This window comes from Centropristis striata, chromosome 11, assembly GCF_030273125.1.
Source record: "Centropristis striata isolate RG_2023a ecotype Rhode Island chromosome 11, C.striata_1.0, whole genome shotgun sequence".
Taxonomy (NCBI): Eukaryota; Metazoa; Chordata; class Actinopteri; order Perciformes; family Serranidae; genus Centropristis; species Centropristis striata.
The window spans coordinates 17116103-17137417 of record NC_081527.1 but is presented as its reverse complement, the minus strand read 5'-3'; the positions used below and the strand labels follow the sequence as shown (position 1 = coordinate 17137417).

General features: G+C 39.3%; 3 protein-coding genes across 8 annotated transcripts in view; 1 reads left to right on the top strand and 2 right to left on the bottom strand.

Annotated features, from left to right (window-relative positions):
* Nucleotides 1–99: 99 nt before the first annotated feature.
* On the bottom strand, nucleotides 100–5322 carry thap4 (THAP domain containing 4). The gene is made up of 5 exons (XM_059345108.1): nucleotides 5182–5322; nucleotides 2404–2557; nucleotides 1631–1740; nucleotides 923–1026; nucleotides 100–730 (listed from the first exon to the last, which is right to left on the bottom strand). The coding sequence occupies exons 1-5, from the start codon at nucleotides 5204–5206 to the stop codon at nucleotides 614–616; spliced, it is 510 nt and encodes a 169-aa protein (XP_059201091.1). The 5' UTR covers nucleotides 5207–5322; the 3' UTR covers nucleotides 100–613.
* A 110-nt stretch (nucleotides 5323–5432) lies between these two features.
* Nucleotides 5433–9516, bottom strand: agxtb (alanine--glyoxylate and serine--pyruvate aminotransferase b). The gene is made up of 11 exons (XM_059345106.1): nucleotides 9178–9516; nucleotides 8475–8667; nucleotides 8304–8368; nucleotides 8031–8131; nucleotides 7872–7942; nucleotides 7698–7782; nucleotides 7484–7582; nucleotides 6863–6932; nucleotides 6478–6573; nucleotides 6099–6227; nucleotides 5433–5786 (listed from the first exon to the last, which is right to left on the bottom strand). Exons 1-11 carry the CDS (start codon nucleotides 9439–9441, stop codon nucleotides 5679–5681), a joined length of 1281 nt encoding a protein of 426 aa, XP_059201089.1. The 5' UTR covers nucleotides 9442–9516; the 3' UTR covers nucleotides 5433–5678.
* A 4376-nt stretch (nucleotides 9517–13892) lies between these two features.
* The window catches only part of kif1ab (kinesin family member 1Ab), a 36619-nt gene continuing 29196 nt past the window's right edge, over nucleotides 13893–21315 (top strand). For 4 of the 6 annotated variants that reach the window (XM_059345105.1, XM_059345103.1, XM_059345100.1 and 1 more), the window contains exons 1-10: nucleotides 13893–14182; nucleotides 15927–16103; nucleotides 18364–18437; nucleotides 18639–18821; nucleotides 18923–18991; nucleotides 19280–19458; nucleotides 19553–19664; nucleotides 20900–20977; nucleotides 21111–21176; nucleotides 21278–21295. In XM_059345105.1, the coding sequence (XP_059201088.1) occupies nucleotides 15998–16103; nucleotides 18364–18437; nucleotides 18639–18821; nucleotides 18923–18991; nucleotides 19280–19458; nucleotides 19553–19664; nucleotides 20900–20977; nucleotides 21111–21176; nucleotides 21278–21295 (885 nt within the window). In that variant the 5' untranslated portion in view covers nucleotides 13893–14182; nucleotides 15927–15997. The remainder of the gene's footprint in view (nucleotides 14183–15926; nucleotides 16104–18363; nucleotides 18438–18638; nucleotides 18822–18922; nucleotides 18992–19279; nucleotides 19459–19552; nucleotides 19665–20899; nucleotides 20978–21110; nucleotides 21177–21277; nucleotides 21296–21315) is intronic. The other 2 variants (XM_059345104.1, XM_059345101.1) reach the window with 1 other exon arrangement.

The window sequence follows — 21315 nt, the reverse complement described above, 5'->3', positions numbered from 1 at the left end:
TCCAGAAAAAAATTATTAAAACCAAAAACACCACCAATAAAATACAAACATGATTGTTAAAATCAGGGCGTCAGCGTTTGGAGCTCTGGTTGAGACAAACAAAGTGCATTACAGTAGTCCAGTTGAGAAAAGCTGAAATCATGTATAACTTTATTTAAATCACCTCTCCGTGAATCTATTACACACTCAAACAATGTTCGTTGACTTAAGAAGGACAGCATTTACATCAGCTTTTCATCTTAAAATAGTGCTATGAAAGCTGAAGGTAAGAAGACATTGGACTTAACATTAATTCATCAGTGCTTTATAATTCTTATAGCTCCATTAAACATCCAAGTGATAAATATTACGATAACGCAAGCACCCATACTCAACCAACCCCACTTAGTGCAATATATAATCTTTATTTTTATTTTGACAGCAACATTAACTCTACATCAGTCTCACTGTAGTGCCTAAACAAAGTTAATACTCTATGTCATGTATTTACGTACCATAACTCATTTATAGATTTATCGGACTAAACTGTGATAATTGATCAAGTCACAGTTAAGCATCATTTATCGTTCCTGACACAAGAATATGTGTAAAAGAAGCCTGGCGGCCCGTTGGGTCAAGATGACCGACGGTAGGTGATGTGCAAGTGCTGCATCAGTGGCTGGTTGTCTGTTGCCATGGAAACTGTCTGCTCCAGTCTCCCATCTGGTCGGAGCTGAAACACTCGAGAAATCTGAAAGATGGATGAGAGCGGGCGAGGTCGTCGGCATAAAAGGAAGCAAAAAAACCAAGTTATTTTATTGATTGAAATGAGTTCCAGAGTGAAGTTCTGTTGGTGCTTCATGGACTGCGTGGGAAGAAATGTTAGACAAGATTTAATTATTAACAATGAGTGCTGGATCCATGGTCAGAGAGTCAGTTTTACCTTCTGTACATACGGCTCTCTGGCAAAAGAGACTCTGGCTAGAGTCTGGCTCTGTAGGTTCAGCTGCTGGGCTGTCAGCTCTCCCTCCTCAATCTCCACCAGACCTGCTCACAAACACACTTATAGTCATTATAAAGTCATGAAACACACAATCGAATTACCAGCTTCAACAGCGTGCGCCTGGTATTGTTTTAACTTTATGTGTGTGTGGGGGTCCTGGAGACAGCTACTCTACCACCACAAAAGCAGTTTTTTAGTACTCTGCCAGGTGTTTCTATGTCTGTCTGTAAACTTGATATCTGCAAACATGCAAGATGCAGCCATGATACTTTACAGGTGTGACCATGAGATCAAAATAAAAAGGTAAAGGTCAAGGTCTAGTTTATTCCTAGAGCACCTTATACGCAACCAAGGTTGACCAAAGTGCTTTACATAAATGAATAACAACAAAAAATCCAAGGTACAGGTAACAAACAAATTAGAAATAAAGTCTTAAATTGTACATTGGAAATTGTTTAATAACAGTATAACTCGTTTATGAGAATAATTTATTACCTAAAATGCAACAACATGACAACAAACAAAGAGGTGTGTAATTACCACTATAACTATAACCCTTTCCCCTGATTCCCTGAACCCTGATTCCAAAAAAAGCTAGGATTCCTAAAACAGAAATAAAACAGACAATCATTCAGACAATCAAACTACCTGAGTTCTGTGCAATCATGAACGCCACTCTGTTGGTTCCTGGCTGCATCCGGATGAAACCACACTCCCTGTGCAGAGGCTTCTTGCTCTCTGCATGGAAGGCATTGAACCTGTCGAACACAGTGACAGCGAGGGATCAGCTGAGGACTGAAGATGTCAATATGATGCAGTTTTCCTGCTGGTAGACTGTTTAGTTGAGTATTTAAGTTATCAGTGATGCTGGGTGAGGGTCAGATGTAACATAGGCTTTAAACTTTCAAACAGATTGGGCATCAAAACACAGTTTTCAGGCTGGCGTTAAAGGGATAGTTCAGATTTTTTTAAATGGGTTGTAAGAAGTACTATTCATAGTCAACCTGTTGCCCACAGTAGAAGTTATTTTTCAGCAAAGAACCTTTTACAGATCAGGAATATACTGGGGACCGCCTCATGTATGTCCTTTGGAATAATTTTGCCTATTCTTAACACTTCTGTAGTCTCAGTTATGTAAAACATAACAGAAATGTATTGTAGATTCAAGTAATGGGTTTGTTAAATGAAAACATAATCAATGAACTATTATTGATTCAAAAATTTAAAATTATGCAAAAACAAAACTGCATTCTTCAAATGATATTCCCTGAAAATATTTCACATCATATTTTCAGAGAAATTTGAGTAAGTATGTTGTATCATGACATCTTCATATATGATTTCTTTACAATAGGATTCCACTGAAAGACAGTAAATTATCAGACTGAATAATTGCCCAGCTCTACTCCAGTTTAACCTACATGAAGTTGATGACTGGTTGTCCCACGTGGCTGAAGTTCAGTGTCTCTATGTAGCGGAAAGGTTTTATAGAGGTAAAACAGCCCTCTCCAGGTTCATCTGACTCCCAGGTACCCAGAAGCCAGTCTAGAGGGAGGAGGGCTGGGTTCAGCTCCACTGGTGGTAAAACACACACAAAGTTTATGCTGCATTATCATAAAAACAAAGAACAGAAGGTCCATGTGTGGTGGTGATCAAATTTTGTGTTGCTTTGTGTTGCACTGTATGCATTGAATTGTGCAACTGAAATTATTTATATTATTATTTATTATACAGTATATTTATCTTTTTTTATTATAATGATCAAAATATTGTCTCACAATTAATTAACTTACTCTTCACTGAATGCTCCACTTGCACATTCAAATAATGGAAAAAGAAATAATTAAATATATGTGTGTATGATGTTGTGTAATTATTTGTTTACCAAAGTTCTTTATAAGTAGAATATTATTTTTGTTATAGAAAGTGATTTCTTGACATGACTCACTTTTTAACCATCAACATGTTTAAATATTTGAATGTAGTACTGAAGGAAAGTAACTTGAAATGTAAAATTGATGTTTTTACATTATTTAAGGTTTTTATAGCAAACACACACGCGAAAAATAAATATACTGGTGGGATTTCTAAATTTGAATCAGATCCAAATCTCACCCTATTTTTTTGTGTACACCTTGATTATTTCTTTGTATTTATTTTTATGTTATTATTATTATTTATTTGTACTATTTTTTTTAAATAATGAAAGAGTGGGAGTTGTACTCGTTGTACAACTGTAAAGTTGTACCTTGGCTCCCTCATCCACTCGCATGGCTTCTCCTATCATAGCTATGCCGACGACACCCAGCTAATCTTCTCATTTCCCCAGTCTGAAACACAGGCAGCAGCACGTATCTCTGCATGTCTGGCCGACATCTCCCAGTGGATGTCCTCGCACCACCTCAAACTCAACCTGGGCAAGACTGAGCTACTCTACCTCCCAGGGAAGGGCTCTGACCTCTGACCTCCACATCACTGTGCAGAGCACAGTGGTTGCCTCCACAGAAACCGCCAAGAACCTTGGCGTGACTCTTGACAACCAACTGTCCCTCTCCACAAACATCACCGCCACCACCACATCTTGCAGATTCTTGCTGCATAACATCAGGAGAATCCGTCCGTTTCTCACTCAGAAGGCAGCTCAGGTCCTGGTCCAGGCACTGGTCATCTCACGCCTGGACTACTGCAACTCCCTCATGGCAGGTCTGCCTGCCAAAGCCATCCGACCTCTGCAACTCATCCAGAATGCAGCTGCTCGATTGGTCTTCAATCTTCCCAAATTTTCACACACAACACCCCTCCACCGCTCCCTGCACTGGCTACCTGTGGCTGCTCGGATACGCTTCAAGACTCTAGCTCTGGCGTACTCTGCTGCTAATGGTTCAGGTCCTACTTACATCCAGGACCTTGTCAAACTCTACACCCCTGCCCGTCCTCTCCGCTCTGCATCAGCCAAACAGCTAGCGACTCCCACCCTCCGCGGGTCAACTCGCCTCAAAACCACTTCCAGACTTTTCTCTGTCTTGGCTCCCAAATGGTGGAACGAGCTCCCCACCGACATCAGGACCTCAGACAGCCTGTACATCTTCCGCCGCAGGCTGAAGACCTATCTCTTCCAACAATACCTTGGTTAAGCCATGGTCACCTAACACATATATATATTTAAAAAAAAAAAAAAAAATTGCTCTTCTTCTTCTTCTTCTTCTTTTCTATTCTTTTCTTCTTTAACATATAGCACTCCTGTAGCAACGACAGTTAGCTCTTAAAGTTATGTACTTACTCGATTCCTATGGTCTATGTCTAGTACCATCAGGTTGATGCACTTATTGTAAGTCGCTTTGGACAAAAGCGTCTGCTAAATGACATGTAATGTAAATGTAATGTAATGTATGAACCATTTGGGTTTCTTTCCTCTCCCAATTAATATTACCTGTTAATAAATACTATATTATCCTTGATCTTTTTGCAAAACAATAAAAAAGCAAAAAATTACCAAGCAAACATAGGAACGCTAAAAAAAACCCGGAGAAAAAGTGTGGAAATTTCATGGGATAATTCCCATAATTTGTCTGCCTTTCATCAAAATGCGCCATGGTGCTATTCACTACTTCTACCAGTAGGTGGGAGCAGTGTTGCGCTTTGGTGTTTGGCAGTTTGGCAGAAAGAAACCAGAAGAAGACGCTTCTGTCGTAAAACCAGAGGAAAGTGAATGTTTATATCACAACTCACATGAATATAGAAACTCTTCCAACAAGACGCAGTTACCACAGCGACATTTGAGTATCGATAAGCCTGTCACAAACAGCAGCATTCAACATTTGGTATTAAAAAGTAAAAAACAGCTCAACCTTTCCGGCGGTTGGCATTTGTTTACTATAACTGAAGCTAGAGTTAGCTAACAGCTAGCTTACTTTCGTTATCAAAGTTAACTTAAGATTAACTGAAAAACCCCAAACAGTCAACGGTAAGTTTAAGTTGAATGTAAAAAAGGGTTAAAACACATTTTACGTGTGTACTTTGATATTTTTCTTTTAAATTAATTTGCTTAAACCATCTAAATAGGTAACGTTAGTAGACGTTAGCCTCTTGTCCATTTTATACAGTCTATGCTCTTGTCACTGCGACATTGAAGCTAACGTCAGTACAGTTTACATAAATTCACTACTTGTCTTTAATTTAAAATTTAACCATCATCCTACCTGTGTTATTAGCAGGACACGCCATCTAACCGCAGTGAAGGATTATGAATGCATAAAATCAGGAACCAGATTAAATGCCACTAAATAAATAGTTGCACTGCCACTGTTTATGACGTACTTGTATTTATACGGCCTCACAGCAGGGAATCTTGGGAAATGTAGTTCAGGCAGTCAAGCATATTTATAGGCTTTTGTAGGTATTTCTCAAATAGTTTCTTACAGTTATTGCACACATTGGGGCAGGAAAAGTGTTTGATAAATTAAAGCACACTTTATTGACATCTTTCAATGCTCTCACATATCTGCTCCTTTATTGGAAAACTAACCTACTTATACAATAAAGGCACATTGTCTTTGTTTAATAAAATCTCTATATAGTGGAATGCACAGAAAAAATCCTGAACTTTATGCACTGTTCCAGGTGTCCAGCAACTGAATATTTACTCTTGATTCCTTAATGAATGAGTACAGAGTGAGAGGTCAGGGAATTTGGTGTCTTAAGCCCTGCTCTTTTTGCAGTTCTTGAGGGCGTCTGCCAGGGCATGCAGTGCCATGTCAGCATTATGCTTCTCACAGTTGTATCCCATCAATCCGATCCTCATTACCTAAAGAAAAGAGAGGTGGAAAGCACATTGCGTCAGAGCCAGCAGTGACTCAGCAGCATAACTCAGAAAGCTGTAAAGACAGCAAACTGATGACACTGCCCCTGCTTTAACTGTTGAAATGTATTTATTCTGGATGTTTCATTTAATTAGTTTCATAGGGGGGATAAATGTGGCTATTTTTTCTTGTAAAAAAAACATTATTCTATCCAGGGGCATTTTCCTTTGTCAAAGATGAGCTGATGACCATTACCACAATGTTAAAGGAATACATTTGTCAACTGTATAGGGTTGGAAAAACTTGCAGTAACCCACCATGCCAATGGAAGGGCCCAGGCCTCCGGTCATCTCCATCTGGTGGTGTTTCATCATGTATGCCAGCAACTCCCTCCAGTTGTAGCCATCAGGGATGGCGATGGTGGTAACAGAGGGAAGCCTCAGGTCCTGCAGGATATGCCACATGGTCACAAAAGCGCACACAATAACTGGTCAGTTGTAGTGCAACATAACAGTGCTGTATCTAAAAGTGCTAATATGCAAGGCTACAGTCTGTATTACTGATTATTTCTATCTATTATATATGTATATTTTTATTCAATGTTGTTTATTCTTTTTGTCCTGTACAGACAAGCTCTTTGTTGACCCTCTGCAGAAAAAACCCTGCACGCTTTTGTTTTATGTCTGTCTCTCTCACCCGTTCAGGGATGAAGAGCTTGAGGCCCAGGTCCTCCAGTCCTCTGTACAAATAGGATGCCACCTCCTTGTGTTTCTTCCAGGATTCCTCCAGCCCCTAGAGGGAGACAAAGATCAATTGAGGTACTTGAGAATCACACAGAAAGAGGGTTATTCAAACACTGCCAACTTGCACTATTAGAGGTAAATTCAGAAAACTAAAAAACACTGCTTTCTACTCACTTTTTCATTGGCAAGAAAAATAAATGTATTGAAAATAAAAAGACTAAGAAGATTAAAACATTGTGTCTCATGGGGGATTAGAGTGATGTAAATAAAAGTGATTTGCATATTTAAAGCCAAAAAAGAAAAAGAAAAAAGTAAGGCAATAACTTATGATCCTTTACCTTCTCAGCCAAAATTGCCAGACCTTCCCTCAGAGCAAAGAATCCAGACACTGGACCAGTGTGGTGGTACCTAAAACCCAGAGCACACGTGATGAAATATCCAGCACACTTTAAGTTTAACTTTTAACTTTAACAAAGCTTAAGTAATATAATCACGGTTGCTAAAGATGCTGGAAATCCTTGACACTTAAGTTCTAATGTGGTGTTTCAGGGTTTAAAAAAAACGTGGATACATTTGATTAGATTTTAAAATGTGTTGAAAATGCTTGAAAATGAGGTTATATAGGATGTCAAGTCTAACATCACAGGTGACACATTTTGAATACATTTTGTATTTTGTGTTTTTCTTTAAGCAAACATAATTGTGTTTGCTTGAACCACAGTAACATTTAATTTAATGTAATGAAGAAGTGAAATAAACAATATACTATATATACTTTATGTAGGTTGTTATGTAAGGTGCCGGTAAACCTTTAAAATGCACTTTGAAAATGCTTTAAAAGTGCTAGGAACCCTGAATAATAATCTCAAAAATCTAATATTTTTAGTCTTATGCAACAGAGTTAAAATAGGGTTTATGAAGACAATCAGGATGTAGTCAGTTGGCTGCAGTGGACTTACACTCTGGCTGGTTGGCCATCACAACCCCAGTAGTTGGACAGATGTGTCATATCAAATAGGTAGGATACCGGTTTTGTTTTCCTGTTAAACATCTTGTGGCTGTGAGGGGGAACAGTGACACAAAGAGATGCTTGCTTTGGCTCAGTTTTTTTTGCAGTTGTGAACAGTTTGGACTTGTATATGGAAAAAAATAATGCAAAGAGTTCCACCTTACCATGCTCTGTCATTAAAGGAGATGGGTGCGGTGCCAGGAGGCGCATTCAGAGCCTTTTGAGAACCACTGTACAGGATATCAATATCTGGGCACACAATGAAAGGCATAGTTTATCACATGCAAGCACATAGTCGCTGGTAACATCATTTAATCCATTGTTAATCATTGTCTTACTTTGCTTGTCCATAAAAATTGGTGCCGCACCAAGAGACGCTACTGTGTCAACCAGAAAGAGGCAGTTATGTCTGCAGGAGATATGATAACAGTGAGACATTTGGTATTCTATTTGGTATTGTATAAATGTGTTGTGAAATGTTTTAGGATGAGACTCACTTCCTGCAGATGTCTCCAATGCCGTCCACTGGGTGACAGAGGCCAGCGGAGGACTCTCCATGTGTGAGGAAGAACAGGACAGGCTTGTGTTTTGCCATGGCCTACAGAAAGAAAACAGTTAAATCACATATGTGTTTTTGTTACAGACAGAGAAACTCATTTTGTTTCTCAGTCACGTATTCAACATAATAGTTGAGGCATTTTTACTGCTGACATAATGTTTTTATTGGAGCTTTAATAAATTATGGGCTACTTCAGAAGCAGTGTGCCTACCTCTTCAATTTCCTTATTGCTGAAATATCCTCCAGGTGTCTTTACCATTCTATGTACATTGGCACCTAAAGATGAAACACATTTAAGATATAAGTACGTATATATATGCAGTTGTTTATATTCGTTGATGACCCAATGGAGCGAGCGTAAAACCCGTGCGTAAAGACGTACCCATTCTTTCTGCAATTTCTGCCACGCGCTCTCCCCAGATCCCGTTGATGGCGACGAGCACGCTCTCTCCGGGCTCCACCGTGTTGAACACCGCGCACTCCATGGCCGCATGCCCGGAGCCGCTCATGGCTATAGTCATGTTGTTCTCGGTCTGAAAGATGTACTGGATTCCTTGCTTGATGTCATTCATGATCTGAGAAACACAACGGAAACATTTTACCCTAATTTGTCAGTTGCTGTCTCCAGTTGCTTTCAGTGATTCCAGTGAATGTGTGCAACGTCGTTCTTGCGCAATTACGCACAAACTATTGATCTTCGATTCCATGCACATATCAATTTGGTCTGTTTATAATGAAATCTGAAAAACAGTTGAAAATGAATTGATTAACATGTATACTTGCTGCACCACAACAAACTTTACATTTTAATTTAGTCTAATAAAAACAACATTTAAGGGGTTGAAAAAAAATATTTAAGCAATGTATATAAATTTAATTAAATTATACCACAAAGTTAAATGTCACAATTCTACTCTAAACTACTTAAAGAAATAATTCTGTTTTCCAGGTTTTACAAGACAGAGTAGTAATCGTATACAGGAAGCACCTGCGCCCCCAGGTTCAGTATTAACGTAAGACTTCTTATTTCTAGCTTTAATAATTAAACATGAATATATAATATGAGTTTTAAGCAAAGCGTTTACCTCATACATTTCTGGATGCAGGTGACCAATTATCGGCCTGCCCTGTGCGGCTAAAGTACGTGGAGGAACGTTTGAGGGTCCCGGTCCGAACAGGTAACGCAGAGGAGCCTCCAGCGGCCGCAGCATGCATGCTGGCGGCGGGATGGAGAGTGAGGACATGGAGCGGTCCAGGCGCTGGAGCAGAGGCGCGCTCCTCGCGGCCAGCGGACTGTCGAGGGCCTGCTGGGCGAGCAGCGCGCTCCGGCTGAACAAAGCCCGCTGCATCACGGCTGGTGTCCTGAGAAGCCTGCACCGAGTGGGATCAACACCGACAGACGGAGGGACTGAACCTGACTGTGAGTTTTTGGTGAAGATTTAAGACAAACAGGTCTTTGACCTATTGGCCATAGGGCGGTGTGCCTCCCCTTACAGCCAACCCTTCCCTTGACTTCAGGGCTGGCAATATGGGAAACAATACCATATTAAGTAATTACAACACATGGGGAAAAAGTGTGTGTGTGTGTGTGTAGTTCAGATCCGTGGTTAAGCAAAGAGCACTTACATTTTAAACTTTATAATCTAGAAATCAATAATCAAATCAAAAATCAATCATCGAGAGCTTACAGGTGACTTCAAAGTAGGACTGGAAATATATTAATGTATATACAGTATATATATATTGTGATATAAGACTGGATATTGGGTATCCTAGCATGGGATAACTGTTGTCTTTTGCTGGTTTTAAGGCTGCATTACAGTAAAGTGATATACTTTTCTGAACTTACCAGGCTGTTGTTTTGCTGCTCTGTTATCAGCCTTTACCCTCTTAGTCATCATATCCACATTACAGTTGATTATTTACTAAAAGTCTTATTGTGTAAATATTTTGTGAAAGCCCTAGTGAACCCTACACTATTGTTAATCGTTACAGTTTGAAGATACCAGAACAATTTTTGTGACTTATTTGTGGTCAAGATTCACAGTACAGTGGAAAAGTGAGGACTTGACAGCCTTGAACTGGTTCAGGTCAGTTTGGAGGTGGTTTATTGATTTTGTCTGTGCCTTCAGTCACAGCAGCATTGCATTTGTAAAGAGGAGTATCCTCTCAGAGAACCAATCTGCTCTCTCAGAGGAGGACGGGGCACAGGCACACACCCCCCCCCCCACACACACACACACACACACACCAATACACACGCACATGCACAAACAGCCACCTCAACACACACCACAGAAAATTTCTCAATTTTATTGTCTAGTGCACAGAAGCAGCGTGCATGTTGTCAGTGTTGCTTGTAAAGATAAATAAGCATTTGTGGTTACATCAGGCTTTGTCCTGCTTTTTTGTGTTTTCACACGTTAGATGTTTTCAGATGTTTTTAAAAAAATGAAATGTTTTTTCTGATTTCAATGAAAAATGAAATTCCGTACAATAGTCTTGACCTCTGCCTATTTAAATGTTTAGAGTTTTGCGTTATTAGGACTTTATGATGGAAGTATATGAAGACCTTTCCCATGCTTACTTGTGTCTCACAAGTTGTTTATGGGTTGATTCATTTGTTAAACAGATTTGGTAAATTTGAATTTTAATCCATACAGAATACCACATTACCTTGAGGAACACTGTCGAAAAATCCATCAACCAACCAATCCATGCTGTGATTTGGTTTTAAAAACTTTTTTGATTTCTCCAGAATTGCATTTTCTGTGATTGGATGGTGCTTCTGTTCTCGAAACTGCTGAGAAGCCCCTTTATTCTCAGAAAGGCCATACATCCTCTGAATGCTCTACGTATCTAGTTCATGGCTGTAAAGTTTCACAAGACTGTTATTATCCTAGAGGTTACACCAGGTCATTTGATACAAGGTCAAGTTCAGAAAATGGTCTCAGTTAAATGGCTTCTATGGGGACTAACATCATCACACATGAATATGATATTGAACCCACTAGAGTCTCAGCTTTCCAGTGATATTCAGTTTATGCAATTGGGACAAAATATGCAGAAATATTAAAGTACAGTATACACATTTGTTCTGCATGCAAAAACAGCTGTGTGTATGAGTATAAAGTGGGCCTGTCTGTAAAGGGGAGAGTTGTGGGTAACCAAGGAGCACCTTTTTCATTCAGATATCTGGATGTCAGTGATCAAGAAGCCCTTCTGAAAATGGCTGTGTCAGTTTTTCCCTCGCTAAACTTTAGCCTAACATTGCTGGCCTTTGTCCCAGCAAAAACGTACGACATGGTTGGCACCAAGGGATGCTGTTGATCTTCTGGTTTCATATGATACCGGTATTTTCAGGCTACTAATTAAGAGAGCGTCCTTAGCTGGGCCTGAGTGAGGTCCAGGCTAATTATTACAGGGGTTCTGCCCATGTTTTGGGTGACTCACATCTGTATGTTGAACAGCTCGATAGATAGTGAGATAATTTCACTCCAGATTCATTTTTAGTACAAAGTGTGTATGGAACTGTCCAAGGCCGTATTATTGGTAATTCAGGGGGGGGAGTCAGCGCTGTACTGTACTCTAAATGACAAGTTCTGCTTCACCTGATAATTATTTTATGTTACCAGATATGCAAAACATTAATATTTAGTTTTATGCTCAAGTATGAAGGAAGAAATCATTGTAATCATGTTTTTAGGGATGTTAAAGATTAAAAGAGGTCAAGATGGCACTCGAACCATTCAGGTCAAACATTTACATGAACATTTCACTGTGATGTTAAACATATGTTCTGATTAGGTTGTATTTTTCTTTAGGACATGATTATGTTTCTCATCCATAAATGAACAGAATGTCATATTGCAGCTCTTTTTTAACTTTTGTGTCACAGCGAGCAGGATCACCAGAAGGTGCCCCTCTCTGAGTCTGGCTGGGTAAATAATTACACCACTGGTAAATAAATGGGACTCGCTGTTATCCTCGTAGTGGCCTTTGCACTGGACTGAACACTCAAAATCTACCAAAGAGAGCAGGAGGAGGAGCCGGGGAGGGACAGACGTAAAGAGAGAGAATGAGAGGCATGTGTGTACAAGTTCATCAACAGGTGGCGTCATAAAACCTTCAGGTCAGGCCTCAAAATAAGATAATAATGTACAAGGTCATGTCCAATTCAACCTCATCCCAGTTTAAATAACATAATTATTATGGCTTATAAAAATGAATTCACACAAATACCGTTTCATAATTTAACTTTATAATAAAATGTAAACAAGGATGAAAATGAATGTATAAAATATAACATTCAGTTTTTCACAGATAAACTGGTTTCTTTTATTACATTCCAAATGTTATGTGGCACATTCACTGAAAGTCTTTATCCTTATATATAATTGTCTAACCAGTCAATAAATGTCACTATATGCTATCCTTATAGATGCTTTACAAAAGGGCACTCGGTATAGATTATGATTATTGTTGACAAAAAGTTAAAAAAAAAAAAAATTCAAAATTCATGAAGTACTTTTTTATTTTATTTATGTATCATTAAATTTTACTTAAGAAGTGAGTGAGAGAGTTTCTTCTTCTGTTGGCTGCATTAATACTTTAAACATCATAAAAGTGGTGTTCATTTGTGAAGATTATCCAGTTGAACAAAACACGTAAGCATCAGAAACGTGTGTTTACCACAGAGCTTATTTTCTGCACTGATCCAAAATCCCATTGGAGAATTCTCAATAGACCCCAGGGCGATGGTACTTTCAGGTTGGCCTCCAAAAAATATGTCATTTTGTTTTCTCTCCTTAGAGAAGCTGTTAGTTGTGTTTCTTTATATACATCTGATAATATACTAATGACAGTGAGAAGGTATTCTGCATTAGAAGTAGAGAAAAACTGAAATTTGGTTATAATCATCTGCTTATAGTGATCAATTTCACATGGACAGATGTGATCACTATATGCGGTTTCCTCTGTACTAAAAACTACACACTCCTTCACATATGTAAGGAGAGGATTTGAGTCAGGAGACAAAAATAATGAGAGAAGGATATTAAAGTTGTTATATATATATATGTGTAGATATTCACAAATGTGTTGTTCCCGTGTCAATAAGTCATCAGAGGAACGGCTCGTCTAACAGTTAGGTAGACTGCAAGCTACAACCTGATTTTCATCAATGTCATAAAATGAGCAATAACCACAATATTTACCCCCCCTCCCCCTTTCTTTTTCTCGATATATGATGACTTTTTTTTCCCTTCTCTCACTATTTTTTCCTCCTACCTGGCTCCAATCCTCTCCCATAGTTATGAGATCTACCATGCAAGCTCATGTGGGAAGTGGTTATTGAAGAAATGTATGACATGGCCCTCAGGTTGTCTCTTTTTGGTGAAAAGGGTGTTGTTACAACCATCCCCAGTCTCCCCTACTCTACTGACTATCAACAATCTCGAAAAAAGAACAAACCTTAATCTGTTTTTCTATTTAGAGATAAATAATGAAGCTCAGACTTAAAACTAACATGTGTTCCCAAACCTCAAGTCTCTTATTTCCTCCCATATGTGTTTCAGGCTCATTATGGTCCCTCTCCCTGCCTGTGCTGCGTGTCTGTGCTGCATCGCTCTGCCTCATGGCTGCCTGCTGCTCATGATGATGATGCTGATGCTGATGTCATCACCGCCTCCCAGCATCCCTGTCACAGCAGCACCGCCATTTTCCCTAGCTTCAGACCGACTGACGGACAGACTGACGGCGGGGCCGCTGGAGCATCCCGCACCCATCATCCTGTTGGTACACCCGGCCGTCGCTCCTCCCTCCTCCCGGCTCTGAGTAATTGACGCACCGCTGCGTTCAACACTTCAGCCCACCAGCTGCTCCTGCCGCTGCTGCTGCTGAAGCTGAGACGGATTCTCCATGTATGGATGCGCCAAGGAAAGGGATGTTGTAGGCTGACCAAAGACAGAGAGAAAGAGGAACAAACACACAGGCTGCTGAGATTCACCAACGAGGCACCGGAGGATCCGGGCGCTGCTTTGAATGGGCAGAGGATTCACCCTCTGCGGTCGTCGAGTCTGAGCTGCTGAGGTAAGTCACGGCTCCTCGGAGGTGTTTTTCTCAGCACTGATGGGTGTCACGCCTTGGTGAGGACAGTATGCGTGTGTTGGTTGGTTTCGAGGCCTTTTTGTGCATGTGGGGCGGTAAATAAGGACGCTGCGTCAGGGTGTTGGATGTTTGATTCCGCCGCTGTCCACCATCGGCACGCTTAAATCCAGCCTTAAAAATGACAGTAATCAGATAGATAAACATTTGAGCTTATAAATGTCATTTAAGCTCTAATGATGTGTGCTGACCTGCTTTCTGACGCAGTGTTAGATGATTTTGTGTTTGTGCAGTTTCTGTTTACGCGGCCTGGCTTTGAGGTGCGGCACGCATAGCAAAGATGGAGGAGACAATATTTACATGGTTTAAAAAGCTTTACCGCAAATGTCTCCTCAAATGTCTTCTAAGAATGTACATTTTTCTATATATTAAAAATGTCTTATTATAAAGAGGAGTTCAGGTTTGTGTTTTCATCGATTGAGGCAGAAAAAGATGGATGTGCGCGACGCTGCCTGGAAGTAATTATAACGTTAAAATCACCTTAAATTTTCTTGTCACTAACACACACATAATCTAAAAGCGATTTTAAACTTAAAACAACAGCGTCAAGAGGCTGATTATTATAAGGATGACGGTTAATTCTAGACATTTCTCTGTTATCCTCTTTGGGGAGAAGCAGCAGTGAGGAGATACAGTTTCATCACAAGGCCTTCGTGATATATGAGGCCAGCAGGGGATGATGCCCACAGAATAAGCAGCCATTTTACTGTAGAATAGCAGGGATGTTTATCTTCCTGCCAAATAATGTCCCAGCCTGTTTTAGTCAGTGTGTTTTCAGAGCTGTGTGTTTCAGACCGACTGATTCAGGGCCTGAGAGTGGACAATGTGTCTCAGTCTTAGCCTTCTGGTTCTGCTAACAAGGCCCTGCCCTCAATATTTAATTGCAACAACAACAGACCATAAAGGAGTCAAATCATAATGGTTTATGTTGCATTTTTTGGAATTTATCCCAAGGCAATAATACAATGTGGCCATTTATCGCCTTTCAGTGGAATCGTATCGTGAAACATGTCTAAAATTATCATAACAAGCACTAGGAATTGGCAATATGATGATATATATAATTAAAATTATATAAAAAAAGAGTTAGAGTTTTGATTGCATTGTTGTAAAACCAGTGACCGAACTGTTTTACGGCAATAATTACTTTATTTAGATGATGCTTTATGATCTGATCGATGCATGAACCATAGAGGAGCTGTTTTGCTGACATGGATTATGAAGCATTTGAAAAAGGCTTGAATTACCGGAGAACAAGTGACCTATATCAGTAATGAAATGTCTCATAGGGCAAAACAAAAGACCCATTTCTACCTGACAAGTTTATTTATTTAAGTGACTGTGTACAGTTTTAAAACATAAATGTCACCATATAAGTTAATTGATTGTCCCTAACAGCACAATGATGAGCAGTGCAGACTAAAAAAATCCTTTAATGTTATACCAAAAGCACATATAAGATGCACAAAACAAAGCTACACACAATAACACATAGCAATAGCACAAGTCTCAATGACTTGTTAAAGCAAGCCATTGAGACCATAAGATAGAGTTCAAGGTCTGTGACAACAGGGCTAAGGAGCTGTTAACAGTCTTTTTAAGTTGGATTTGAAAGTGCTGTATTCTACTTGAACTGGTATTAATTCCCTCTCATCATCTACCCGTGCAGGTACCAGGTGTGTGTCTGTGTAGCCGCGCAGATCGTCAGCTCTCCTGCTCTCTCACACCTCCTCCTGCAACATGGCGGCGGCTTCAGTGAAAGTGGCCGTGAGGGTCCGACCCTTCAACTCCAGAGAGACTGGGAAAGACAGCAAATGCATCATTCAGATGTCAGGAAACACCACAAGTGAGTGTTCAGTCATATTAAATCTGATGGATGTGGACTTTAATGTTTATATTGTGTTGAGAGATGTTTATATACGGTTCTGACACTCAATATTATGACCACAACACACATTTAACTATAAAGGGAGCAAAATAAGTAAAGTTCAGACAGTAACTTTAACAGTAAATTAAAATCATTACATTTTTTTTATGTCTCCTGCTTTAGTTAAGGTAAGACCATAAGACACAGCAGGTGAAAAGGGGTAAGCTAGTTTGTAACTAATAGATATAACCATGAAACTTCCCAGTTCATTACTGATATTAAGACAATTATATTTATTTTATTACTTTTTACAAGTTTTCTGATGTTTTATGCTTAAATAAGACATTATCAGTGCTAACTATCTGTGAATTTAGGAGAATACTACAGACACCAATAGACATATGTAGTAAAATAAGAGCAAGTTATTACCGTCAGCTTTTCTCTTTCTACCGAACTACACTAGCAAACTGTATCATTGTGCAGAAGTGAAGCAACTCAGCCGGGAAGGATGGCTTTAATGTTTACGTCTCGAGCTGTCAAGAGCATGAGCCTCTCATACATGAGAAGATGCACGCTTCCTTCTATGCTGTCATACAGTTTGCGGGAATAGTTCTGCAGAAATAAGATAGCTCCTGCTCACAACAAGCTCTGTGGATTATCTTGAATGACTCGGTCATGATTTCTAAAATTTCCAACTTATTTTTTGGGTGCGTTTGCACCACAAGCCATCTAGTTATATCTGAGAGAAGGCTGACACCTCTATGGCTAATATCTCCAACAATCTAGATTGATAAATAGCACTAAAGGTAAGACATGAAAAATGTGTATTTTTGATTTTGGGGTGAACTGTCTGTTTGGAATAAAGTTTTTGCAGACAAAAACATGCCATAAAAGGACTCAAGAAATAAAAGTTGTGCATATAGGGGCGTAAAAATAACTTGGTTTGATACATTTGGATGACTGCATCAACCTCAAAACCTACAATAAAAAAAGATCTTAAATGGTTCTCAAACTGAAATATTAATGAATTCTTGGGAAACTCTTAGTCAGATCATTTTCTAGTCTGTTAAGCTGAATCACAACATTTTGACATAAATGACCAAGACAATCTGATTTAGCTGTGAGACGATGTGTGTTTTAAAGTCATGGCTTTTGAGTGCAACACTGCTGCTCTTCTGATCTAATTTCTGTGACCTACATTGAGCCGAGCTTAGCCTTTCACCTCAGCTATTTGTCTGGTGGGCAGCTTTGCCCCGCAGTGGGCAGGGAGGCATGCAGCATCATGGCCGCCAGAGAAGGAAACAAAAGCTTCAGTCAGGCCTGAAGCCTGTCAGTGTGTGTAGGATGTAGCGACTGTCGCAGCTCTCCTCTCTCATGCTACGAGCTGCGGGGACCAAAAAAAGACCTTGTTGTTTTGGTTGAGCCCAGACGCAGGGTCAGCTGATGCAAGTGAAAGACGGAGCATGTCAGCCTGTTGTGCCTGTCGCTGTTTTTAATGACCTCATTAGAGCCAAAGATTCAAACTTGCATCGTTTCACCTAATTAACTCTACTGACTCTGAATGTGAGTGCTCACCTTTTCCAGCAGTGTTGTTATTTTCTTCTGCATTATGGTCACACGGCTCCCACGACAAAGATAAGCAGGTATAGCTAATGGATGGTCACTGTTTGTTTCTGCAGGATGTGTATGTGCTGCGATGTTGAACTTGTCCACAGGGGGCCACGCAGTCGCTTCACTTCACGGCTAGAAGAGCATCTGCTGCTGCTCAGCTCTTGTTTCATATTCTACATGCACTCCCCCCCCTCCCCTCTTTAAAAAGAACAAGGGGTGCATTTTAAAAGTGCTGCTTTTGGTACAAACTGTAACATAGTATGCCCTCTCAGAACTGTGTGTGCTCAATTCTGGACCAGTTTACAAAATTGTTGTTCCCATTAGTCATTCAGAAACATAGGATCCAGGTTGAAAATACTGAGGTTTTACCTTTAAAACATTTCTGGTTCAGGAGTTCTGGTTTCTGTTTAGCAGATGATAAATGCTCGGTGAAGTTGCAATGAGACAAATGGTGTGTGAGAGGGAGAATGTGTCGCATTAAAAAAATGTTTCATAATCAGTATGAATTTAAATGTTTTCACAGTTTGTCTCCTGTGGCTTTTTCTTAACTGGAATACACTGAAATGAAAGATCATGCAGGTAATTAGAGTGACTCAGTTTCTGATGCCTGTTTTTTTCTTTTTTTCAGCGATCCTGAACCCAAAACAGCCAAAAGAAAACAAGAGTTTCAACTTTGACTATTCCTACTGGTCACACACCACGGTGAGTTTCACTACATCACTTAGTTTGAATACATGTAATACTAGTCAGATAGAAAATGAATGATATGCTCTAGAACAAGTCATAATAATTTTTAAAGATTTTTTAATGCCTATTTGAGCATTTTCATGCTATGATTGATGATAACTTACTGTCTCTCATCTTTTTCTCTTTATTCCCTCTGCGCTCCATCTCTCTCTCCAGCCTGAGGACATCAACTATGCGTCCCAGATGCAGGTGTATAAGGACATCGGAGAGGAGATGTTGCTTCATGCCTTTGAAGGCTACAACGTGTGCATATTTGCATACGGCCAGACAGGGGCAGGCAAAAGCTACACCATGATGGGACGACCATCAGAGAAGGACCAGCAGGGGATTATACCTCTGGTAATACAGAAAACAATTCTCTTTAATCATTGTGAGAATGAGAAAAAAATTGAAGATGCAACTCTGACTAAAGTAAACACACTTTGTTCTATGTTTTCTAGCTATGTGAGGACCTTTTCACAAAGATCAATGACAGCAATAACGACAACAGCATGTCTTACTCTGTGGAGGTGAGTGATGTCAAACTACTTGTTTTATTTTTTCAATATTTTCGAGGCTTTTCTGTGCATTTTTTTCACAATTTTCCTCCATCTTGAAACAAGCCCGTAAACACCTAGTTGAAGAGTTAAGGTCTGACGTTTTAGAGCATAAATGCTAGTTCTTTAGATAAATTACAGGAAACATTACAGTTATTTTAGAGGGGCAGATAGTCTGAATTGCATTCACTTGATATTTAATCTTTAATTAATTAATGATAATTTAATAATAACTGACAACCGACTCTTTGCCTCCTGCAGGTGAGTTACATGGAGATCTACTGCGAGCGTGTGCGTGACCTGCTGAATCCCAAGAACAAAGGGAACCTGCGTGTCAGAGAGCACCCTCTGATGGGACCCTACGTTGAAGATCTGTCCAAACTAGCCGTCACCTCTTACAACGACATCCAGGACCTGATGGACTCTGGAAACAAGGCCAGGTAACAGTGTAGATTACTGTGTGTACTGATGGATGGAGAAGATAACGCATGAGTCAGTAATATGCACCTAACACGCATGTGTTCCTTTCTTCAGGACTGTGGCTGCTACAAACATGAACGAGACCAGCAGCCGCTCCCACGCCGTCTTCAACATTATCTTCACACAGAAGAAACACGACATGGAGTCGGAAAACACGTCAGAAAAGGTTCGGAAAACAAGCTCAGCTCACAGTCTTAGAAACAGTAGTGACATGTAACTAAGTACTTTTACTCAAGTACTGTGCTTATATTTTACAGCTTTACAGCTTTAGTTACTTTACAAATTCAAAGTTTTGCACATGATACATAAAAAGAGCTTATGAAATATTAGGTTTTCTTATTAATTAATAATTAATTGATTAGTTGATTGACAGAAAAATGATGAAACTATTGTGATAGTGGTTTTGCATGCAAAAACATTTTGTGGTTCCAGTCTCACAAATGTGATGATATTCGACTTTCCTTAAATTTCTTTTCATTTGTTTTAAATCATTTGGAGTTTTTTTTTTTTTTTTACTGTTGGTTGGACAAAAACATGAAAGTGTCACTTGTGATTGTCATTTCTTACAATGAAACAAGGGAGAAAATATCATAAGATTAATCCATGAGGAAAATAATCTGGTTTTACACGAATTTCCATGTACATTTCCCTGTTTATACTTGCATATTTTTAAGTCATTTGAGTCATTTCAACTCAACTTTTTAAAATTTATATAGCATTCTACATGCAAATATGCAGCCCAAATGCTTCATGGAGAAAACCTGAAACACTGAAAAATAAAGTAGACAACCAAAAATAAAGACAACAAAATGTTAAAATCAGTATATAAAATCCAACAGAATAAAATTAAAGAAACACCAGGGTTAAAAAAAAGCATAGAATCAAATCATTAAAACTTAAAAATTTTAGCCTATAACATACCTTCAGGTTAAAAGACATTAAAAACACTGATACTCACTGGTACATTTAAAATAAATGTGGTGGAGGACCTTAATAATCTAGGTGGAACATAAAATTAGACAAAATCTTTATGGTGTTTTCGAGTTTAGTTCGAAGACTTTTACTTCACTAAAGGATCCAAAAATTTCCTCCACACTCCTGTATGAACCAGACATGATTTGCTCCTCAGACAAACAAATCAATAAGAGGAATAGTTTTCTTATTCGCGATTCACCACAGCAGCCTAAGAAGAGCTGCTACACTGCAGACATTATTTTATTACCTTTTATGACCTGAGTGGAGGCCGTCTGTGGTGCAGTTATCTGATGAACGTGTTGTCGTATTGATTGATAACCACATGTTACACGTTACTGCCTGCCAGTTCTCCCAGTGCAGTTTCAGATGTTCGCTGACTTGGATTATTGAGCGTCTTATTTTTGAAAATATTTCGTATCATCACAGGTCAGCAAGATCAGCCTGGTGGACCTGGCTGGCAGCGAGAGAGCCGACTCAACCGGAGCTAAAGGAACCAGACTGAAGGTGAGGGGAGGAAGCTGTTTTTAGATGGTTTTCATGCCATTTCTATATTAAAAGAGGAGATGGAAACAAATTCAATAACGCTTGTTTAACCACAATATTCCAAATTTAAATTTTAATGGACTTTTATTTGCAGGAAGGAGCAAACATCAACAAATCTCTGACTACACTGGGGAAAGTTATTTCTGCTCTGGCGGAACTGGTATGTTTTTTATTTTTTTGTCATAAAAAATATACTGTTACAAATATTTTATTTTATGTTTTCCAAATAACAAATTCTGGCATTTATCTTCCAACTATCAGGACTCCGTACCAAACAAGGTCAGTCACAGTAACACATT